This window comes from Phalacrocorax aristotelis, chromosome Z (assembly GCF_949628215.1).
Source record: "Phalacrocorax aristotelis chromosome Z, bGulAri2.1, whole genome shotgun sequence".
Taxonomy (NCBI): domain Eukaryota; kingdom Metazoa; phylum Chordata; class Aves; order Suliformes; family Phalacrocoracidae; genus Phalacrocorax; species Phalacrocorax aristotelis.
In genome coordinates, this window is record NC_134311.1 from 62,720,787 (window position 1) to 62,743,139 (window position 22,353).

Below are 22,353 nucleotides of genomic sequence, written 5' to 3' on the forward strand. Positions count from 1 at the left end.
TGTGGAACTTAAAGTAACACAGGTTTTCTGCAGTCTAGTGAGAAAGTAATGACTCTAGCGTGTATATTACTGGCCTTCTTAGTCTCAAATTTAGATTTAGGGAGTTCTTTAGCCTCCTGCAAAGGTGAAAAATAATTCATGGCTACTGAAAACTTACAGCTAGGGTGAGCTTCTAGAGCTAGGGAGTATGATATCTGGGTTGTTAGAACTTACGGAGTTGAAAGTGGGTTCCAGTTGAATGCTTTGTAGCTTGAAGCTTGCCTTTAGTCAAAATGGATGGGGAATATTGATCAGTCTGGGAATAGGAGAATCTGACATTCGGCCTGGTTTTTGTTTTGGGCTGACTCAATGGAGGCTTGAGACTTTTTGCAAGGCAGCTTAAGTTTTTTAGAAGTAGTATGCTCCAGAGTCAATATCCTTAGCAGGGGCACAACTGGCTCATGAATGAAAGCTTATGGGGGATAATCAGAATTACTGCCCAATCTAGTCAAAAATGTTATCCTGACATGAGCCTTTTCTGAAGGGAAAAGGCTTCTCAATGAAGGAATTGATGGTAAAAATTGGGTCTAATGCTATGCAAATAAGAGCTGATAAATTGTACTTCTGTGCAAATTTTTCTTCCCTAATCAAGGTCTCCCTCAAACAGGATACTTGTTCCTAAGCAGGATTTACACTTCAGCTTTGTCACATCACAAAATAGAAGGAAGAACTTGTGGCAGGAAGCTAAGGGAAGCAAACCCAATCATATCTGCAATGTGGAGAAAAAATAATGGTTAGTTGAGTAATAGAGTGGTTATAGACCTTCCTCATAGCATTCAACAATGTACAGGTATTGCTGATCAAGTTATTTAGTTCTTAGTCCCTAAAGCCTCAGGAAATCTAAGCAGAAATGCTTGAAATTTTACTACGTATCTGCCCCTTGCTGCACTAACAGCTTGCTTGTCTTCAGAGTGCAGTAAGAAATGGCCTGAACATCTTTCTGTATAATAATAAAAGGTCTTGTCTGGTTCAGTTGTTGGGGAAAGCCCATAGTGGAATGTAAAACAACTTGAAGAAAAAAAAAAACAAACAAAAAACAACAACAAAATCTGCAGTAATAGCTAGCTTATTGTTAAGAAGTCTTTGTGCATAAAAGAAACTAGGTTGCCTGAACATTGATTTGTCTTCAGAACATTTTATGAAGATTTAAAGATGTGTTAGAAACTCTCAGGGGTCTTCTTCAAAAAAATTTAAAAATGCTTTTAGAATTCACAATTCCAGTTATAGCTCTGAGCTCTTTGTTTCCGTTGCCACCTTTTATCAGGAAATAAAATATCTGGGAAAGAAACTCACATTTATTCTCTTCCAAGTACCACTTCATTCTCAATTTTCCAAATTGATTTTGGTGTCTGTCTGGATGGGGAGTACAATTTTTGTATTAGAATTTTTGGAGACTTAGGGTCAAACAAACCGTGGTAGTGCGCTGGAAAAATTAATCTCTTTAGGTGTCTAGGCCAGTATTAATCTCTAATGATGTACTTGGTCTGCATTTTTGGTCTTTAGCTATTTGCATGAGATCAGCTCTTCCAAGTATAAACAAAAAATTAATGTCAGTGTCTCTCTTGCAGCGAGGTCCAACCATGCCTATTTTTGTGAGTTCTATTCAGTTGGTCTTTCCTGGTGACTTCACCTCCAAACCTATTTTCTCTTCCTCCAGTCATCTTGCTTCTTACAACTGCTGCCTTCAGTGACTCATACAGCTTCTCTTAGATCTAAGGGTAGGCACAATTAGGGAAAGAAGCACAGAGCAAAGGAGGCCTCTCTGAAGCATCTTTCTCAACAAAGGAGCAGAAGAACAGAGCAACTCAAGAGTTCTTGAGTTTCATCTGCTCCCTGTGCTAGGTTCTGAGCAGGGTTTCTGTAGTTCTTTGCCAAAGCTTTGCATGGCTGCTCTGTTCAGGAGCTGAAGGGATGCAACCCACTGGTGAGTGGTTGGGTGATACGAAGGCCTGATTCGTGAGAGGGCAAGAGTTCAGTTCTAACTCAGCCAAAGTAGGGCACTGAGTTTCTGTGAAACAAAGTAGTTCATCATAACTGTTGCTACTGAAACAGGTAATGCAAATGCTGATGTTCCTGACAGGGAAAGTGTTCAGTAGTAAACAGTTTTGAATAAGTCACTTGACTGGGATGAGCTCTGCTACTTGGGACTTCTTTGAGGGAAAGGAATATTATGGGCCTATAGGACTTAACTTCTCTATTTTGAACACATCCAAAAGATATTCAGGTGGTCAGGTCATGTTGTCTTCTTCAGAAAAAAACCAGAACATTCTTAGTTTGGTTTGGCAAAGGCTGATGTCTCCAGTATCATGATGCCTTCCGAAAAGGGACCTACATAGCTTTGCTTCTGTGCCAGCTTTAACCTGAAAGGCATTAGGCATAATGTGTTCAGAAATATCTCCTTCTACCATGTGTATCGATGTTCTGACTGTAACTTTTCCTTCCTACAGATTGGCACAATCATACTCTGGAGGCAATCTAGTGATTCCTTTTCTGGCAAAAGAAACTAATCTTTTATGCTGTTTGTAAAAGGGATAAATTTGCAGGGAAACTTTTATTGAAAGCACCTATTTGATAACATAAGCACTTGTGTGCCACTTAGTGGGCTAACTTGTATGTTTCTGACAGACAAATGTAGCTACTGCTGTTGCAGAGACTGATAAAACAAGGGACTGTAATGAAACCTATTGAAGACTTAATCGGTAGATGTGCACTTTGTTTCTTGCAGCAGCGTCAAAGCTTTATGACCTACTGTTTATAGCTTTGCAACTAATTGAAAGCGAACTTGCTCTTTGACCCTAGAGTGGACTTTTTGCATCGTTTAACTTAACTTTCAGGTTATGTATTAATAATTTTACTGTGCTCTGAACAAGACTTTTATCTGGTGAACTTTTTGAAAAGGAGAGTGTTCTATCTTCATGGTTTTTTGGTATGGCACTAGAAACCTTTTTGGGTAATGCTGTTGAACTTCATAATCTGGCATGAGTTCTACTTGATATTAGCTGTTCATCTTGTACTACTACAGATAAGTATAATCTCTGAACCCAGTTCTGAGGAATAAACTGCTCATATGTGTTTGTTCAAACTCTTTTTAAAGCCAACATAATTACAACCCATGTTTATACTCTGAAGGGTTCATGTACAGGGTGATGCACTTCGGTTGAATTGATGAGTAATTCCTGGGTGGGATCATCCACTGTGGTGGACAGAGGCTGAGAAATGGTAGTTGCTGCATCCAGCTTTGGCCCCCACTTCTGCCCCATCTGTGGGAAGGGCGTTCTGGTGGGCTCGGTTTCAAATCGGGTGAGGAAAGATCTGAGGAGCACAACTTCCAGTTTGGTACTTGTACAAATCACTCCTACCAGATGCAATTAACTTTAAATAAATTGCAGCAACTTGCTTGTTAAGTCTGTGGACTGGATATTGTACTTTTCTCAATCCTTCAGGTACATTTGTTAAATACAGTGATGAAGAATGCTCTCAGTGTATGAAACTGTAAAACAGTTGGCAGTCTGACAGTGGAAGAAGATCCAGACAAGGGATTTCAAAATGCTCAGTGAAGCTTGGTCATAACTATGAGAAATCCCAGCAGTCACAGTGGTTTGGAGTTGTCTTTGAAGGTATTATTTAGCAAAGTATACAAAAGAGTAAAATGGGATAGGGAGAAATGTAGGGAGAGGGAGTTACAATTTAAAATATTTTAAGTATTGTCATTTAAGCAAAAAAAGTCTGTGACATAGATCTTTTTTCCCTTGTTTCAAATCTCATACCTAGTCACTAATAATTGCTATTGTCATCTAGTATTTTGACCAAAGACTCAAGATGGTAGTGAAAAAGGGAAAGGACTGCACCAGCGAAAGGGAAAGTAAGTGAAAGAGAGGGAGAGCTTCTTTTTGTGCTGCTTCTTCTGTTTCCCTTCCTCTGGCCCACCCCTTGTATCTCCTTCTGTTCTGCCTTAAGCAGCAAAATGCTCATGCAGAAAGATGGTTTTTACCCATCGTCTCTTGGTGAACTGTGGAGTGATGGTATAAGCATGTGTCTTTCTAGTGCCCTCCTGAACTCTAAAGTGTTTTTTGTGAAATGGAAAGTACTATTGTTCTGGTACTGAGGAGAAGCCGAAGTCTTAACCTAATCTGCAAAGACCTGTATGATACCGTAACAAACACCCACAGAATGTGAGCAGGTATACAGAGTAATACGCAAAAGTTTTCACGAAGCTTTCACAAGCTTTCCAGGCAGGATTTCTAGTATTGTATGAATAAATACTATGGAAGTTTTTGCTGATGCAATTAGTAGTGAAACCTCTGCAGCCTATTCAGGGGTAATGTTGTCTTGTGCTTTCTGTCTTAATTTCTGGTGTAAGGAGACTTAAACCTCAAAATACTACTTATGCTTTTTTTCCTTAAGTCTAGGTATCACTTCTGGTTTAAAGCTACACTAATGAAGTTGGCGTTAGATAATAGCATGGAAGCGGTGGTGGCTTTTCTTGAAATGCCGGGAGAAAAGACAAAATCTTTTAAATTTGTGTTGTTTCTAAACCCTGGAGAAAACTATTGCTACCCACTACTTAAGCTCTGAAGTTTTATGCTTTTGTAGGAAACATAGCCACCGTTTCCTGGTGTCAGTCACATCTATTCTCTTCCTAATCCCTTTAATACACCAGGAAGATGGAGTACTCAGGCTAAAGGCAGCATTTTTTAAAAAAAATTCTCATTATTTAGATCTGTATAGTCAAGTGACTACTTCACCATAGTAAGCAACTAAATAGCCATGGGATTAGATAAAGAACCCTTAAATGTATAAATAATTCACTGAAATGTGAGAAGTGGTCAGTAGGAGTAAGTGCTCCCTGACTTTCACAAGGGAGGAAGGTACCAAGTAGAGCTCTCTAGGAGTCTGCCCTGTTCAGTATAGGAGGAGAGTGTGTGCAGTGAGGCAGCAAAGTGGGGTACTCAGAGCAGCAAATGCAAAAGGTGGCAATAATATGGCTGGTGAAATACATCATGGATAAATGTCAAGTGATGCATTCCTGAGGAGACTGGACAGGACAACTTGAAGGAGGTGTATAATGTGATGTTCTTTCTCTTCACGATGGGGGTAATGAACAGCTTCTAGTTCTGTGGAGAGATCAACTCCATGCCCTGTAACAGTGAAGAAACCTGATTAAGATTAGAAACTTGGAAATAAATAGACCTGTGTTATACAGGATGTTTATGGAAAAATCCCCAACCTAATTGGTCAGAAGTGACTACAGCTTGTGAGGAAATCTAATCCATTTTACCATAGGAGTCGGACTACTGAACAAATGTACTATAATTGTTTAAAATATTTAGTCTTAGCAGTTGAGCTGCTTGTGTTTCTAGCTCTTTGTATTCTGACTGAAGGGCTGTTCCAGAGGCCTGTATCTCCCTCACTATTAGTATCTTTATTGCCAACTGTATTTGAGGCTCCTTAATTCTTGGTTGTTGCTGGATCAGTATTGCTCTTTTTTCTGATATCTATTGCCTATGGAATTAGCTGATTTACAGCCTTTAAGTAGTGCTGAACTGTGCAAAACCCAGCTTCTCTATTTTTTGACATGAGGAATGTACCTTAGCAGTCCTTCTCTGTCTGTATTTTAAATAGGTGAATTAAAACCAAACCTGTTTGTAAATTCTGATTGAATCCTGTTTCAGAAGAAATTCTTGTCAGATGGCTAAAAGTGTTAATGCCTTTGGAAAGACTTGTCTAATGGTCACACTGTTGTATTGATATACAACCACCATAGGAAGCAGACATTATTTTCCCCTCATGTTTTGACCTGACAAGCTCCCAGCTCATCAGAGTTGTTTAAACTCCAAGTGCATGACTCTGAACTCATTACTGCACAAATCTCCATCTGTTCTCTTGCTTCAGTCTTTAAGAGTTGTTCTGCAGGCAGAACTGGCTAACCTTGATCTTCCACTGCATCAAGGAATTGCCAGCTCTGTCAGCAGTATGTCTACTAGTTATTCATTAATGATGCTGGCATATGCACTGCATAACACTAGCTTATTGGCTTTATCCTTGAAATTACCCTACTGGTAAGCTCTTCCCAACCTTATAATTCCTCTTAACATACCTGTTATCTTCCCTTTAGGCAGTTTCTTCACTTTGTTACATGCTTCATTTTCCGAGTCAATTGTATCAGGGATGCTTTTTGGTATTGTCATTTGGGAAGTATTCAGTAGAGAGCCTTTGACCTGTTGCCGTCTCCACTCCTTACTTAAGAGGAGTACTTAAACTCCCCAACTTCTTCCACTCTCATGTAGAACTAAGCCCAACTAATTTTTACTGATTGTCCTTTTAAATGTACCAAACTCTGCCCTTAGAAATTTATACCTGTTTAGGGGGAAAATAGAGGTTTGTAGAAAAAGCAGGGCCTTTCTTTTAACTTACTGCGGCAACACAGGACTATGGTAGATGAGCAGGATTTCTTTTCACAATGATCTGCTGTTGAATCTTTGCTACTTTTCCTTGAGAAGCTACTTTAGTCTTTTACATGGATAAATCTTCTGGCAAGGAAGTATACCGCCTCCTATACTACTATTAAAATTTGTCCTTCAATTATATCTGGGAAGTTAGAGCTTGGCACTAATGACAGTTGTACTATTATGAAGACAAATATCATTTGGTATCTTCAGTCATATCCAGTGTTCCTGTGCCAGGAGGTTTCACACTTAAGAAATTGCTGCTGTGATGCAAAAACTTATTCCTGTCTTCTGAAATTATGATAACTCTCAGGGTGAAGAAGTAACATGTCCATCACAACTGTAGGGAAACCCTACTGTTCTGTTTGCTATAGTAAGAGGCTTTGCCTCTTCCATCACTTAAGCCAGTTCTTCTGCTTGTTTATCCTGCTTGTACTAAAGAAAAGGCCAAACTATATTTATCCCTGTCTCTGTGGTGTCTTCAAGAGAGAGAGACAGCTGCACTGCACAAAGTAGTTAAGCTATATATTTGAAATAACTTTGATCTGATTTTAGAAATTATTTTTTAAAAAAAACCACAACCTTAAAATCCCACAAAACCAGACTTAGCAGATTCATTTAAAACAGAACAAAACCCCTAAGTATTGTGAGTTTTTCTTAATGGCTTCACTTGCCAGAAACAGTGGGAGTTGCCATACTTCTGATTTGATTTCAACTTTTCTTCGCCTTCCCACCAGCTAATAGTGAAGCCAATCCATGTGTGTTTAAAAGAAGTAAATTAAACCTGTTGTATGGCATGTGTTCTGAGGGAATAGGTATTGACATTAAGAGTACTTTGACCAAAAAGATACCAAAAGCCAGTGCTGGCATGGTTTGTCAGGCTAATAACTGCCTTGAATTGAGCAAAAGGTAGATTACAAACATTGTAGTTCTGTGACTTTAGTTTCTAGTTTAACAGTGTTAAGTAAATCTGATCAATCTTACTCTAATACAGTTTTTAGAAATTAAAACTTATCTCAAGCCTTCATGGAGCATGTCTCCTTTCAGCACTGAAATGTGCTGAGAAATGCAATAAGACAAACAACTGGTGGAAATACTTTTAAAATCTGTTATACAGTTGGGGGAACTGAAGAAACACTTAATGAAGTTCACTATATAAGCTTTTTTAGCAGTATAGTGTTTCAATACATAGTTTTTCCAATTGTTACTTCAAACCAGGTAGATACCTAGAACTTTAAGACTCATGTTGTCTTACCTAAGTTTTCTTTCGTAATTAACAAGGTGGTATTGGTTTCAAATAGAGTAAAAGAGGTGGAATGAAATTATGAAAGAGAGGGCATTTCAATAACTTAATTTTAGCTGGTTCTTATTTGCTTAAAAAGCAAAAACAATCTTTGAGTTGCTTGGTATCTTGTTTGCATGATCTTGATATAGGAAAGTGCTACAAGCAATTACAGACTAATTGCATCACAATCTCAATATTGCTGGAGAGTGAGCACACATTTCAAGTAGCTTCTCTTTGCATGGAAAAACACACATCGTCACTGCCTGAGGGACTTAATCTCCATGATCCACATACAATTTTATTTCTCACCTTGAGAAGCTGAACCATTCATGTGTGGGTAGGAGGAAATGGCGAGTAAGCCACCATGACACTATTATTCATAGAACAGGTCTTTAAAAAGGAGGATGCCAAGCTAGTCACGTGATGTGGTCGCAGGTATTTGTGGCAGTCTGCTGAAGCTGTGGTAAGGTTTTTTTACGTTGAACTTAATTTTGTGAGCAACTGTCTTACCATGATGGTTAGAACTACCTACTCTAAGAACTAAACCTGTAAATAATCAAGAGACTCTTATTTGTATATGAATCTTGGTGTTTGTGTGGGTGCAGGGCAAACGATGAAGTCTTCATTCCATAACAGATGATATATTGTGAGATGCTGTCACAATACTAACACAAGGGGAGGGCAGAAACAAGGTCTGGCCTGCAGCGGTTTTTTAAGCCCTGCTATTTGTACTATTAGGAGAAAGGGAGAGGGATTTCTTTTTCCTGATTGGAAAGGCTATGTTTTTGCACTGTACTTCAGAGTCTAGCTCTGTGCTGGCTGGTGTCTGAATGGTTCAGTGTTTTGGTGACGCTCTGGCTTGGCTCTTAGCCTTTCCTGCTATCCTTCTGCTTTGTTGGTGTGCTTGGACAGCTTCCAGAGCTAGGTCAGTTGTAGTCCTGCTGGTGTGAAACTGGAAACAATCCCTCTTCACAATGACAGTGTTCTGCCACTTTCAGAGGGGAGGTTTTGCATGCTATAGATTTTTGTTTTGTGCGTAACAGCACAGAAGATACTTCAATCTTTGCTGTGGGCTTAGCTGGAATACATGGGCACTACGATAAGCCTGTAACTGCTTGGTCATGGAACAAAGCTGTGTCATTCATCAGAGGTCACTTCAAGGAAATTTGCACTTATGAGCCATTATTACAAACTAATTGTTCTTCTGTGTCTGTTTCAAACTGAAGCATTCTTTTAAGCAGTCACTTTATAATGTGAGGAACAAAACTGATAGCACAACATTGGCGAAACTACAGTATGTCTCATGTGTGATGGTCCCATGTTCACTTTTGTTTGTACGCATTTATTTGGGGGTAGCTGTGTATATGGAAAGGAAGAGGTAGGCTATGCCTGGACACAGAGGTCCTGAGAAGAGAACTGAGACTACAGCAACATCTTTGGCAGAAAGGAAAGAAGGCTGTTTTTCATCCTTTTGATGCCTTACTGGTAGATTAGGATTGTCTTCCTGCAGATAGATGATTTTTGTTGTCTAACTCTAAATTGGTATGTATTTTATGTGCGATACTGCTGAATTTTGAGCACAAAATCAAGGGCTTGTAAGCACTTCAATGCCACTGGGCTGTACATCCCTAAGTTAAAGAAGATTTATTGTTTCGTTGAACATTCTTGGTAGTTGCCCACTTCTTTTTTTCTGTACAGCCATTTCTTTCTGAGAATATTCATCCCTATACCCAAACAGATTGTGTAGACGCTGTATGTTTCAAGGATGGAGAATCAGGGTATAAAAATATGATTCAATTAGTTTGCAGTGATTTCTATCCTATTTTAAGTTTGTGGATTTTTTTTTTTTTAAGCTTTGCTGTTCAAATGACTAGTTTTGGTGAGTGTTGCAGGTCTCCTGAGGTGCAACAGCACGAAGCATTTTGGGCCATAATCTTGTGTTATGTTGAGTTTAGGATGAGCCAAAGGCTTCCTCTTTTGTGGACGAGAGGGGAATAAAACCTCCATGCCCTGAGGCTGCAGGGCTCGTGCAGTGACCACGTTGTATCCAGTGTGTGTAGGAGTGAGGGGATTGCATGCATGTGTAACTTTTCCTTTTTTCCATATCTCTTCCTGAAATCTCCTTCTGCACTTGCATCCTCTGAGGAGCACCCCTTTTCTGCTTTCATGAAATGAACTTATGTTCTTCTGACTTGTAAAGCTGTCCAGAGAAGTTACAAAGGGGCAACTATTGCTCACTGGAATATAAAGGAATAGCTGATCATTGTGGCAGTAGCAGCAGATTGAGTAACTCAGTGGCTGTCACTGAACTGTTCACTCAGTCATGGTTTCTGCATCCGTCCATACCTGATGTGCCACAAATGCAAAGGTGAGAGGAATCCTGTCCTGCTCTCCTTCATTTAACAGTCCTTCCTGGTGGCTGCAAAGACAAGGCAGTAGTCATTGGCCAAAGCAAGTGCATAACCTTCTAACTTGCTGCATGCTTGTTCCTCTTTATGCACTTCTCTTTGGAAATGCGGGGGTATAATCATCGCCAGAGTTTGTTGCTTTTGTAATGTATTTTTTATTCCTTTTTGCTAGCTGGCTTGCCTTTTGCAATTCTCAATTCAAGACGTATCCCCTTCCAGAGAGGAGTTTTCTGTAGTGATGAATCCATCCGGTATCCATACAAAGAGGACACCATTTCTTATAAGTTGTTAGCAGGAATAATTATTCCTTTCAGTATAATTGTTGTAAGTTAAACTTTTCTTCATTGCGTTTGATTTCGATGGGGGTGGGGAGGAGGGAGGAGGGGCAATCTGTTAATACAGACTTCTAAAACTATTCTATATGGTTTCTCAACTTTAAAATGTTCTTAGAACAAATGCTAAAGCATTAGAAATGGTGTTCTGACAAGAATAACAAAAAAGTTTTCTTTAATTGAGGTCAAACAACTAGAATTATAGAACAGAAAAAGAATACTTTAGAACTATGGTGGCTTAGTTCTATAGTCTTGAGAGATAAAAACTACATCCCTTACCATATCAGTTAAGAATAGCACTAATGTATTTAAAATGACTGTCTCAAGCTTTTCTATTTTGGGAGCTGCTACTTTCAGAATCCGAGTTTGCATGACCTATTAAGTAAGAATTTTCATCTGCCACACTGTTATTGGCAATACTTCTGAGCGTGGACCTCATCAGTTAACCATTACACGTCCTAAGTCTCATGGGACTGCACTTTAGTTCCAGCAAGGGTCCTTCAAGATCTCTGTCCAGATGTGCTAAAAAGCTTCCGACTCTTCTCATGGCTCTGTTGGGTGACATCCAAGCTCATCAGAGCTATACTTTCAGCACAGTTAAAACTTTTTTATGCAAAGTAAGATTTTTAGGTATATAAATACTACCAAGAACATTTTAGGAATCAAAGCTGGAAAAGGAGCAGCTAAATGTAAACTTCAGTATTGGCTAGCTGTTTCTCTGGGCTAATGGGTTAAAACCAGGAGGGATATTATGGCAATCTAACTCTTTCTTGCATAAGGACTGCATGGATTTTTATCTGAGTTCCAACATGAAGGTCAATTTGTAGCTTATGTCTGCTTTTGGGTGGATTTTTTTTTTTCATAACTGTAGAAATGTGGGTCCGGGAATCAAAACTGACTTACCTAGTCTTCCTTTCCTTGCAAAAACTGCTTGAAAAACTTACAGAAATACTGCTGGAGCAGATAAAACTTTTTTGGTTTTGTCTGCTCTATCAGCTGACAAGTGATTTATGCTAAAAGATCCTGCCTTTTAAGATAGGACTATTTTTTTCACCATTACTACTGTTGGTAGTTATTACCTAAGAGAAGCAGTACTTGGTTGCAAGTAGACCATGTAGCCTGTTGCCTCATTTCTAGCAGCAGTTAAAACAGATGGGTGATGAAGGACAGAACAACAGAGCAGGCAAAGATTGATGTTTTGTCCTCAGTACTTTGCTGCCAGCCATTTGCAGCTCAGGGACTTCCCAATCAGAAGAGGCTTCAGTGAATATAGTAATTTTTAATGGCTGTATTTTCTTTTGAATTTATCCAATCTCCATGTGAGTCTGTATGAACACTGAGCTAACAAAGTCACCCTTGTAACATCAGGGACCATCTTGTAGTTGTGAAATCAGGCTTTTCTGTCAATATTGCTTTAAAGTCAGATGGTAAAAGCAAATATTGGTGTTCTTTAACTAGTGCTCAGTCAGATTGTTGAAGATGAATAATCTTTGCCTGCATCCAGTGAAGTAGCTGCATTAACATCACCTAACTTTGTCACCTCAACTGAGATAAGTGACCTTGTAGGTTTTACAGCTGTGATATTTCTGTTCAACTACCTTCATTAAGAGGTTACTCTCTGGGATAGGTAGATTCTGTATAAGAGCTTACCAACATCTACTTTACTGAAAACTTCTCAACTTTAGTCCACGTTCTGGTGTTTCTCAGCTGCAGTCCATGTTTCAGTATGGTGCAGAGTGTAAAACTTCAGTGTCATGCATCTGATGGGATTGTCTATTTGCCTTAATGTGCAAAGCTGGTGACAGCTACTTTGTCTGTCCAGGTGTCAGTGTGTATGATAACAGCTTCATTCACCAAAGCTCCGCTTTGCTGTGATCTGGACGTGTCACTCTCAAGTGACAGACGGAGCCACCATTTAATCTCTACAGGGTTCTTAAAGATCACTTTACATATATACATGCAGTCCCCCATCCATCTGATCATCCCCGAGTCCAGCCTTTCTGTACAAGATGGGGCCATCTGGTTCAATGTCCAACCTGTCTGGGGTGAAGTTTTATACCTGGTTTTGGAAAAACTTTATTTCTGCAAAAGATAAAGTTGCAGGAAAACAATCTGATTTCCTGTCAACACCTGATGCATATGCCTTTGACATGCAAGGTGAGAAATCATTGGAAAGACCTCTGTAGTGCCTGTCTTTCCCTACCTTCGTTAGTTTTCTTTTCTCCCCTAAAGAATGAATTTTCCTGAGGAATAGGAAACTTCTTTGTCTAAATAACTGTCCTTTTATGTCTAGAAATGAAGTCTAGACCCTTCAGAATTGTCTCTGGCTTCACATAAAACCTAACAACTTTATGATGAAATAGAAAAATTTGGCTTAGCAGAAGTTTAGCTGAAGAAGACTCAGTGCAGAATAAATGTAATGCTGGAGAAAATGTTTCTAATTAAGGCCATGCAAAGTAATATGGATAAATGTTACTCTGAGTAGGCTTTGTTTTAATAAATGTTCAGAAAATCAGCAATATTAAGTTCAACATGAAGCAGGGTAACATAAAAGATTTCGTTTTCTTCTACGTAAAAGTGTTAAAGCTTGGGCGTGGTTACTGCTGACTCTTGGAAAATTTAAATATGCAGCTTAATGATTGTAAAAAAATTTCTGAAACTACATGTCTGAGTATTAACAATAGACTAATACCTTTTTAAGTGATTATATTTCTTTAACTCTTGTCCCTATTTCTCTTTCAGATTGTCCTAGGAGAGACTCTGTCTGTCTTTTATAATCATTTGCACTCAAATTCATTTGTCAGAAATAACTACATAGCCACTATTTACAAAGCCATTGGGACCTTCATTTTTGGAGCAGCTGCTAGTCAGTCGTTGACAGACATTGCCAAGTACTCCATAGGTAGACTGCGTCCTCACTTCCTCGCTGTATGCCAGCCTGACTGGGCACGAATCAACTGCAGTCTAGGTTACATTGAGAACTTCGCTTGTCAAGGAGACAAAGCAAGAATCAATGAGGGAAGGTGAGTCTGACTAACCTTGTATACTTGGTTGTAAGGCCTGTGTCTTAACTTGCGACGTTGAGTTTGGTATTGCTACTGCATTTTTTGTGCTTCTCCTAGAATAAATTTCTTGCAATATATCTTAAACTTTGAGCCCTGTCTAGACACTGGGATTTTTTTCTAATTGGTGGAAACTTGTTTTTTTATGTACAGAAAAATGCATAAATTATTGTGTATTCATTTCTGCTTTTTTACAAAATGTGTGACGTTCAGTTTTGATTGGCTTTTATTTGTTTCTAAAATGTCTGTGCATCCCAATGAAGAGAAGAATTTGAAAACTGCCTTCAGAATTGGATGTGGAATAGCAAGGGAAACTATTCAGATTTAGCATGAAAGCAAATAAAAACTAGATGTATCCATACAAAAATGTGGATGACTGTTAAAAGAATCACTGTACTCAGTTTTCTCATTATTAGGAGGCATTTCATTACCATAAATACTTACCCGTTGCAGCAAGAAAACAGAAAATAAAATGAAGCATCTGACATGTTGGAGTTTTGTCAGTGTGTTATAAGTAACAGTGTTTGAATGCTACTGGAAACGTTCAAGTGTGTTCAGAATAACTTTTGGTATTAGAGTTGCTTGAGCTCCCTGGAAGCTTAGCTTTAGAGAAACTCTTTGCCATTCTTCTTTCAGAAGACCTATATACCCTCTTAGTTAGAACTTTGTGTGTGGTTTTTTAAGTACGTGCCTGTATGTTTTGTTTACTGTCCTCTGTGCTCATTTGCTTTTCTAGCATGTGTTCCCTATGGATCTTCCAGTAGCAGGCATGGTATTCCTCAGGAGCCAGAGGAAAATGTTGTGTATTCATTTGGTGGGGGACTAGGTCCAGCTCCAAGTCATGGACATCAGCTGTTCAAAGGTGCCAGGAGAAGTTTGTATTTTGAATGGCTGTTGGTAGTAGAGGAGCAAGTGCATGATGATAGAGAGGCAGTATAGCAGATAATCCTAAAATGAGCAGTGTTCATGCAGGTAATAAATAAATGAGTTAGAGTTTGTTCTTTGAGAGATTAGAGGACTGTGCTTCATGTACAGCTTTTTAAATATTGCTAATGCCCATAATTGTACTCAGAAGACTTCTATTAACGTTAAGCTAGTCTAGACACTGATTATTGGATGGACTTCCCTTGCCTGTGAGTAGCTCTGAAAAGTCGGAATATCCACTAGAAAGGTATAACTTTTGTCTCTCTTCCAGGAAATACATGATGTACTTCTGAAGTCTTGTAATGGTCACTTTCTATATGACTATCACCTTAAATTTGGAAAAAGGCAGCATAAACAAAGGAAGATTTTCATGAAATGTAGAAAACAATTTCTAAACAGCATGTCTGTCAAATTTTTAAATGTTACTGACTTTTCAAAGATCAGACTTGTAGAACAATCTTAGTTGCAGTAAAGGAGATGCTACCTCCCCTAAGAAACCAAATTGTCTTGGTATCTTGTTGGCTTTGCAAATTCTAGCGTGGTGAGTTAGCAGAAGTAATTGCCAGAAACTAACTCTTTAGAGTTTAAAAGAAGATAAAAAGGTAACTTACAACACAAGAGGGGGGGAAATACAGATTTTTTTTTTTTTGTGTATTATATTGCGGCAGGGGTAAAATGTTTTGACTTTTTGCTTCAGCTCACTAGACATGTTATTTTTATTATTCTCCTACTATGTGAAAAGATACTTGTCTAGGTTTCAAATGGAATGAGTCTTTAAACAAAATTGCACATCCATACGTGCTTTGTGAAAAAATTGCGTGGCTTTCAAAATTCAACTTGGGCGTAGCTCTGAGTCTTCAGTTGAACTCCTGACTTCTAAAAATGCTTCTCAAATATAAAGAGGAAAAAGGAGAAAATCTGAGTGGGTTGTAATGACTAAAATGGCCCTGAAATAAAAATTTCTGGGTTTGGGGATGCTGAAAAACATAGTTAGCTTATCCTCAAACAAGGAAACAGATTTTTGTTGTAGGAGGATGTCGGAGAACAATGACTTAAGTTGTGTTCTTCCCTGCGCAACTAGTGCTTTGAAATCTCAGACTTCCATATTGGAAGCAAGATTTGTCTGTCATATCTTAACTGATGAGCTGAGAGGTTTGTATTTCCAGCTACTGTTTTGTTCCCTTTTCAGTTGTCCCTATTGCTCCCTAGAAAATTATGTAAGAGGGCTCTCCTTTTTGGTCAAACTTGACTTGAAGTGATGACTTCAGTATGAGCTCACCTCTGGTGCTTCTGCTCTCAGCTGAGACTTTTCCATACCTAGGAAGCTGTAAATAAAAACTAGATAAGTGAGTGGTCAAAGAAAGGCCAATTAAAGTGGGACATTAACCTGAACAAGTGCATGTCATGGATGCAATGACCCAGTAAATCATTCTGTGTTTCTTATGGAAATTGGGCCCTGCATCTGTAACGGTGGTTTCAATGATCTTATGTCATATGCCTGCACACCTTACAGTTATTAAGCCTCTAAGAGGAGGGAGTTTGATTGCAGTGAGTTTTGCAGCAAGTTGGAGGAGGTCAGTAGACTCTCAGACTGTAACCCACAGGTGAATTTCTGATCAGTGGGCAAAATTATTAGTGGCAAACTTATTACCATCTACCCTAATTTGCATAAAATAAATATGCAGGTCGAAATACCAAGAAAGAATGAAGACAGGACAATTGTAGTGTTGCATACAAAATAACATGTTCTGAATTTAACCTGACATTCCTGTGTAGTAGTAGAATTTGAGGCTGGTTTTGAACATTTTGAGATATTCATGCTCAGTTACACAATCAAAAAGACAGCTCTAATCCTTGCTTGCTGTTTCTGAATTCATGGCAGGAGAACAATGCTTCCAGTGTAAAAATCAATTGTGTGCTTCCACTATGCATATTGTATTCTTCTGTTCCCTTCTTTCCTCCCTTCTCATTATCCCTTCTAAAAAATTTTATACTTATTAAAAGTATAAATAGTTCTGGTATGTAGCATCCCTGAGTAGATCAGAGCTCTTGGTCTGAAATAGAGTAAGTAGGTGGGTGTTGAAGAGGTTGGTGTAAGATGGAAGTCTCTAAAGGATACAGAAGGTAGGTAATGAACAATTTGTTCCTATTTCCTCCTAATAGTAAAAATGGAAGGTGATACCTTTGAAATAGTTTCTTACTCCCCCCCCAAAGTTAAGAAGATGAAGTAAGCTGTGAAACTCTTTGCAGTCCTGGGATATGTAAATTTATAAGTGGGTTCAAAAAACCATTTGAACAAACTTCTAGAAGAATAAAACCAAGAAAACAACCTATGTTTCTGGAAACCTGCAAGTTATGTATGGTGGCTGACAGTGGTTTGGGCAAGCATCATTGCTTATTTTGTTCCAGTACTGTTTTATGCAAATTTGATGCTAGCATCTCTTTGCATATGTCTCATATTGTAACATGAGAAAAAGATAATCGTTAGTCTTTATTGTTCATCAGTAACAGTAGTATTAAAATACATTCTAAAATACATATATGCTTTAACATGAATATAAACCAATGGACTTATGCTTGGTTGTCTAAATTAGTAAAGTGCCTTGTGGATTTTAGTTGGTTTCAGTACAGTTTTGCTTTCTACTCTGAGTGTGATAAGCTAATTGTTGCTGACTGAAGTATCTTGTTTGCTCTTATTATGCTGAAAACAGTCCTCTTCAGTTTTAAGTAGCTTAGCTTCTCCTTGACAACTTTTATAGTGTGTTTGCACTTTCAGTACTGCTGGTGGTTAAACTAAGTTGAGGATCACAATCGCAGCCGTGTACTTAGTAAATCTCCTTCATATTTGTTGAAAGAGGTATGTAAGAGTTGGCATATATTACTTGAAGGTGCTTGCAGATGTCTAAAATATGTATGGACATCACTAGTTATATTTAAAATTGCTAGTTAAATTAAGTATTAGCAGTAGAAACTGTACTTTCTTCAGTGTCTCTTTGTAAGACAAATATTTCTTCAGGTAGTCTTTTAGCATTTAAGCTAGACAGAAGCTTGGTATGAGATATTCGTGGCAGTTTTCTGAGGGTGAATGACTTACACAGAACTGCATTCTCAAGTTTTCATGAAGGTGTTGCTAGGTTTGATGCCAGCTAGTTGTGTATAGAGCTTTGTGGTGTTCAATTTAAATAAATATTAAGAGTAGTAATTTAGTAAAGGTGCTTGACCTGTGAAAGTGATTTTTCTTTTAAGTATCAAATAGCAAAGTTCTCCTTAAAGCACATAACACAGTTGAGTAAGGTACATATTTTTAAAATGTAGTTGCACTGGGCAGAAGTCTACAGAGCTTCATATAATATAGTTTCTTTACTGGGAGACAGTATTTTCATGTTTAGAAAAGTAAGTTTGATATACAAGAACAAGTTTTAGTGTCTCTGAATGAAGAGAGATCAAAGCCAAGGGGTTCTCTTGTCACTGGTGGTAGCAATTAGCATGTCACTGCTAGTATACCAGTGTATACTTTAATGCTACTCGATTGCCTTTAAGATACTTTTGTTAGCACCTATAAAGTTAATGACTTGCCAAATGTCTCCTTCCATTTTCAAATCAGCCAAGCAGGGCTCAGTAAAAATGTAGGTGTGCTAGGCTAATAACCCTGATTGAGTGGGGACGTAAGTGAGAAGTCTCTACGAATCTCTGATCTCTTTTGGCTTTTGCAGCTCCCATTTTTGCTCAATTCTTCTTTCTCTTTTGGCTTGCTACTGCTTGCCTTTGTCTGGCTTTGAGTTGGTTGGCAAGATACCCAAATTCCTCAAAGAGGAGTAGGCAGAGAGGACATGAAAGGGCAGTTGATGACTTCTCCATTCCTTATTCGTAGCTAAGGCATGCTCCCTGAACTTGTCCACTCTAGCCAGTCCATGGTAGATTGTTCATGCATCCTGTTTGTTAGCTTCCCTGCATCAGAAAGAGTTAATAGAAACCACAGATGTTCAGCAGCAGGACCTGTGAATTAATATTGTACTGTTCTTCTGGTGAGTGTACCTGGCTGTAGTTGCTGGTTGTCTGTCTGAAATGAGTTTGTAAACAGTGAAGCTTGAATGTCTAGTGGAGTAACAAAGCAGAACATGAAGAGCTTCTGTATTACTCTGGTGTATGAATTTTGGGATAAGTCTTCAACACTCTCAAAAAAGCCTTTGTTTAGGCCTCTGGTAAGGGAAAAAAGGCAACTTTATGAGTTATTTGTTTAGTTATGCTTAAATGTATTGTACTTCAGACCTTGCAGATGGTGGTGGGGTGCCTTCTAACTGTATTGTTAGACTGTGCTAATATGTTGTGTGGCGATGTTAACTGGTTGCTCCCAACTCATTTTGGCAGTCAGGAGTTGCTAATTCTACCTTGGTCGCCTTTGTGCAGAAAAGAATTGGCAACCCCTAGGTAGCAGGATCTGGAATCCAGGAGATGCACTTGAGCAGGCCAGCCTGAACCTGGAAAAGTTCAGCCTTAATTGTGTCTGTAAACTTTGAGTGTCATCTTAAGCAAAGAGTGGGCAGTTCTTACGGCTTGTAAAATCCAGTCTCAAAGATAGTAAATGTGGCTTAAATAAAGGTTCTGGTAATTTTTTTTTTAGGATGATGGGAACTTAGTAGTGGCGGTAGGCTTTTCTCTCCAGTTTTATAAAATTCTTTCTACAAGCAAGTAAAAACCAGAAAGCCAACAAAAAATCCTAAGCCACCCCCACCCCAAAATGCCCAAACCAACAATAAAGAACCCCCACAAACCATGCTTCTGGTATTGAAGAGTTGTGTGTAATTGAAAGAACCTTTGAACAAGAGCCTTTTTTTGATTCTCAAACAATGTAGTAGGTGCTATATACAGCTTATAGTATTTTTAGAACTTAATTTAGGATTGTGCTGTCACTTTTGTATATATATCATTTTATAAACTTGGCAGCACAAACAGCACATTAAAGCCTTGTGTAAAGGTCAGGTACATTGAATCTGATTCTATTTAAACTTATATTTTATCCACAAAATGTTAAGAATAAATTTTGTAGCATGAAGTATGCAGTTTTATTACTCAGTGTCTGCTGAATAATTTCACAGGGACAACTACACACTAGGGTGGAAATAAATTGGTTCTAGTTACTGCTGGTATAAATGATGCCTCCCTACAACTTCAAAACTTTAAAGCGTACGTCCTTAAATTCTTCTGGTTTTAGAATCACTTCCTGCAGTAATAATGTAGGAAAAAAGTAGGTTTGTAATATCAGTACTCAAAGAATGTGAAACACTGCTGCTGCTAATGCTGTGTTGAGCTTAAAACCTTTGAAGTATGTGTTTGGTGTACTTGATTTGCTTGTGCCATACTGGTAACAAAAGTCTCTGAAACGGAAACTAATTGGGACCAATCAATTTAGTGGATAAAACTTTAAGAACCAATTCAGATACCTGGCAATTAGGTTATGAAGTTGTTGTTCAGAGTTTTGGATTAACATAAATCTGAAATACTGTATTTCAGGATGATTGTTACCTGCAGATGATAGTGAAAACTCTTTAAAAAAAAAAAGCTTCTAAAATGTCACCAGAAAAATTATTAAAACATTTAATAAAGTAGATATGCTGGCTTCTCTTAAAAGCTAATCTCTTCTACCCTTTTGAGTATACCTTAGAGATATCTTATAAAATCCTGGATCTTTGCCTTCTGAAATTTTCATTGAACCTTTTCTTACTGCTGACTTGATTTTCCTTCTCCCCCATATTATTGTCCACATGATCTTGAAGATGGTGGAGACCTTGTTACAATGTCTAGCAATGTCTTCACACTGTCCTTTGTGTCCCTCACTAGCTCTAGGCTTGGCTTTCTTAATTCTTTCTCTATATACTTGGATGATGCTTCAGTACTTGTCCTTGGTAGGCAGCTTGTTTGTTTCTACCTCTCATGATTTTTTGTATCTAAACTCAGATGTTGCTCAGTGAATCAAGATGGCCTCTTGTTATTCCTGCTTGTTTTCTTCCACAAGGTGATGGAATGTCTTCGCTCTGAGGAGGTTGACCCTGAAATACTACCGTCTCATGGTTACTGCAACGAAGGCTGTTGCTGACAAGTCTGACTAGTTCATCTTTGTTCCTGAGTAGCAGGTTAGCAAAGAGCACTTCTCTTGTTAGGCCTGTCCAACACCAGTGTCAAAAAAGAAGGCTGTTGAATGGCTTGCACCCTGCCATTATTGCCCTTCCAGCAGATTTTGAGGCAGCTGAATTTCCCTCGGAGAAGCACTTCTGGATATGAGATGCCTGAGCTGCTCTGCCTCCAGACTCTAGAAATTATAATCTGTACTTCAGTGTAAGAGATGCCCCGTCTAAGTAGTGGATTCTATCTTGGAGTTGTCCCCCCTTCCCTTTTGTGTACAACACTTACTAAGCCTGAAAGGAAGACTTAGCAATTCTTTCTATTCTTCAGCCTTGGGCAAGACTTGAACACTGGCCTCCAAACACCTAAGTGAGCTTCCTCCTTGCTGAGCCTCTTTTAATGACTCTGCATTTCCTTTTTATGCATCTCCAGCTGTACCTTATGGTGAGTTAAAAGGAAAAAGGTCAACACAGGGTTTAACTTCTTGAACACTTCAATTCACTACCTTGGAGCTTATTTATTGACCTCTCATTTAAGGTGGAGAGTTGGAGGTCTTCCTGTCTCTTAAAACATCTACTGTTGAGGTATTGTTGGTTTGTTTCTGTTCTTTTATTCAGACATAGATATGAGGGCTTTTTGTCTTGTTCATATAAGATCTGTTCCGAACTGAACTTCGTAAGTGCCAGATGTGTCCCTTTGATGGAATTTTATTGTCCTTTTGGACTGCCACTGAAAAATCTGGATTGGATTTCAAATCTGGGTAATTGCTGGGTCCAGGTTTTTTTGTGTTTTGTTTTTTTTAAATTCATCATGAATGCAGTTCAAAACTTTGACATTTTTGAAACTGAAATATTGCCACTCGTTCCATAACAAAGTGGTTTTGGTGTTGTACAGGGAGACAGTTCAGGTTTCTACTTCTGAAAGTGGAGGGGGCAGTATTTTATTAGATAAAAAAATGCATATAGCTAACATTTCACCCCCACTTTTTTCATGTTCTTTAAAAGGGAGAAAGCAGACATACTATAGGCATGCAGCAATGCTCTAATTTTCAGGTAAAATGTGCAGGCTTTTTCATTCCAGGGATGTGAAGTGCTTAAGTATCATGCTGCTGCTATGAAACACAGAACAGTTGCAGATGGGAAGGCGTAAGCATAACATGTTCTTCCTTGATTAACACACTGCAAAGTCGGGAGTAGAAAGTAGGGGTTCAGATTTTTTCCCGAGAAGGATGTGAGAATAGAAGTCTTAACTGTCTTCTAACAGATAAGCCTGTTGAGCAAACAATTTTAGCCATGGTAGCACGAGTCTAACCAATTAAGAGTGTGTGTGCATTATGCATGTGCATACATACCATGTCTTGCATAACCTGTGTTTCTGAGCAGATAGAAGGTGGTGCAGGTGATCTGCAAATGACTACTGACAGTGGATGTACTTCAAGTGGTTGCCTTAATTATCTTCTATAGTATATATTAAAAGGAATTTACTGTTAAAACTTTCTGTAGCTGAAGCTTGAGTCACGTAAATCAGTTCTGGTGACATGTTTTAATTTTTCAGATCTTTAAAATCAAATCAGAACAAAATAATTTTTTTATTGATCCCTAAATCCATGTTCTCCCTTAACATGACAGTTGAATATAAAGGAGGAGGAACAAAGCAGTGGTATGAGTATTCAGAAGATGATCTGGATGCCAGCATGTTAATTTAGGCTGCTAATGCCTTCTTCTTGAACTCGTGCTA

The 22,353-nt window shown here is 38.5% G+C and overlaps 1 protein-coding gene across 3 annotated transcripts in view; it reads left to right on the top strand.

Moving 5' to 3' along the window:
• Positions 1-22,353, top strand: part of PLPP1 (phospholipid phosphatase 1) — a 65,311-nt gene that overhangs the window by 19,674 nt on the left and 23,284 nt on the right. The window contains exons 1-3 of one of the 3 annotated variants that reach the window (XM_075079051.1): positions 10,105-10,138; positions 10,351-10,502; positions 13,253-13,533. In XM_075079051.1, coding sequence (XP_074935152.1) covers positions 10,120-10,138; positions 10,351-10,502; positions 13,253-13,533 — 452 coding nt within the window. In that variant the 5' untranslated portion in view covers positions 10,105-10,119. Of the gene's footprint in view, positions 1-10,104; positions 10,139-10,350; positions 10,503-13,252; positions 13,534-22,353 lie in introns of those variants that run through there. The other 2 variants (XM_075079050.1, XM_075079049.1) reach the window with 2 other exon arrangements.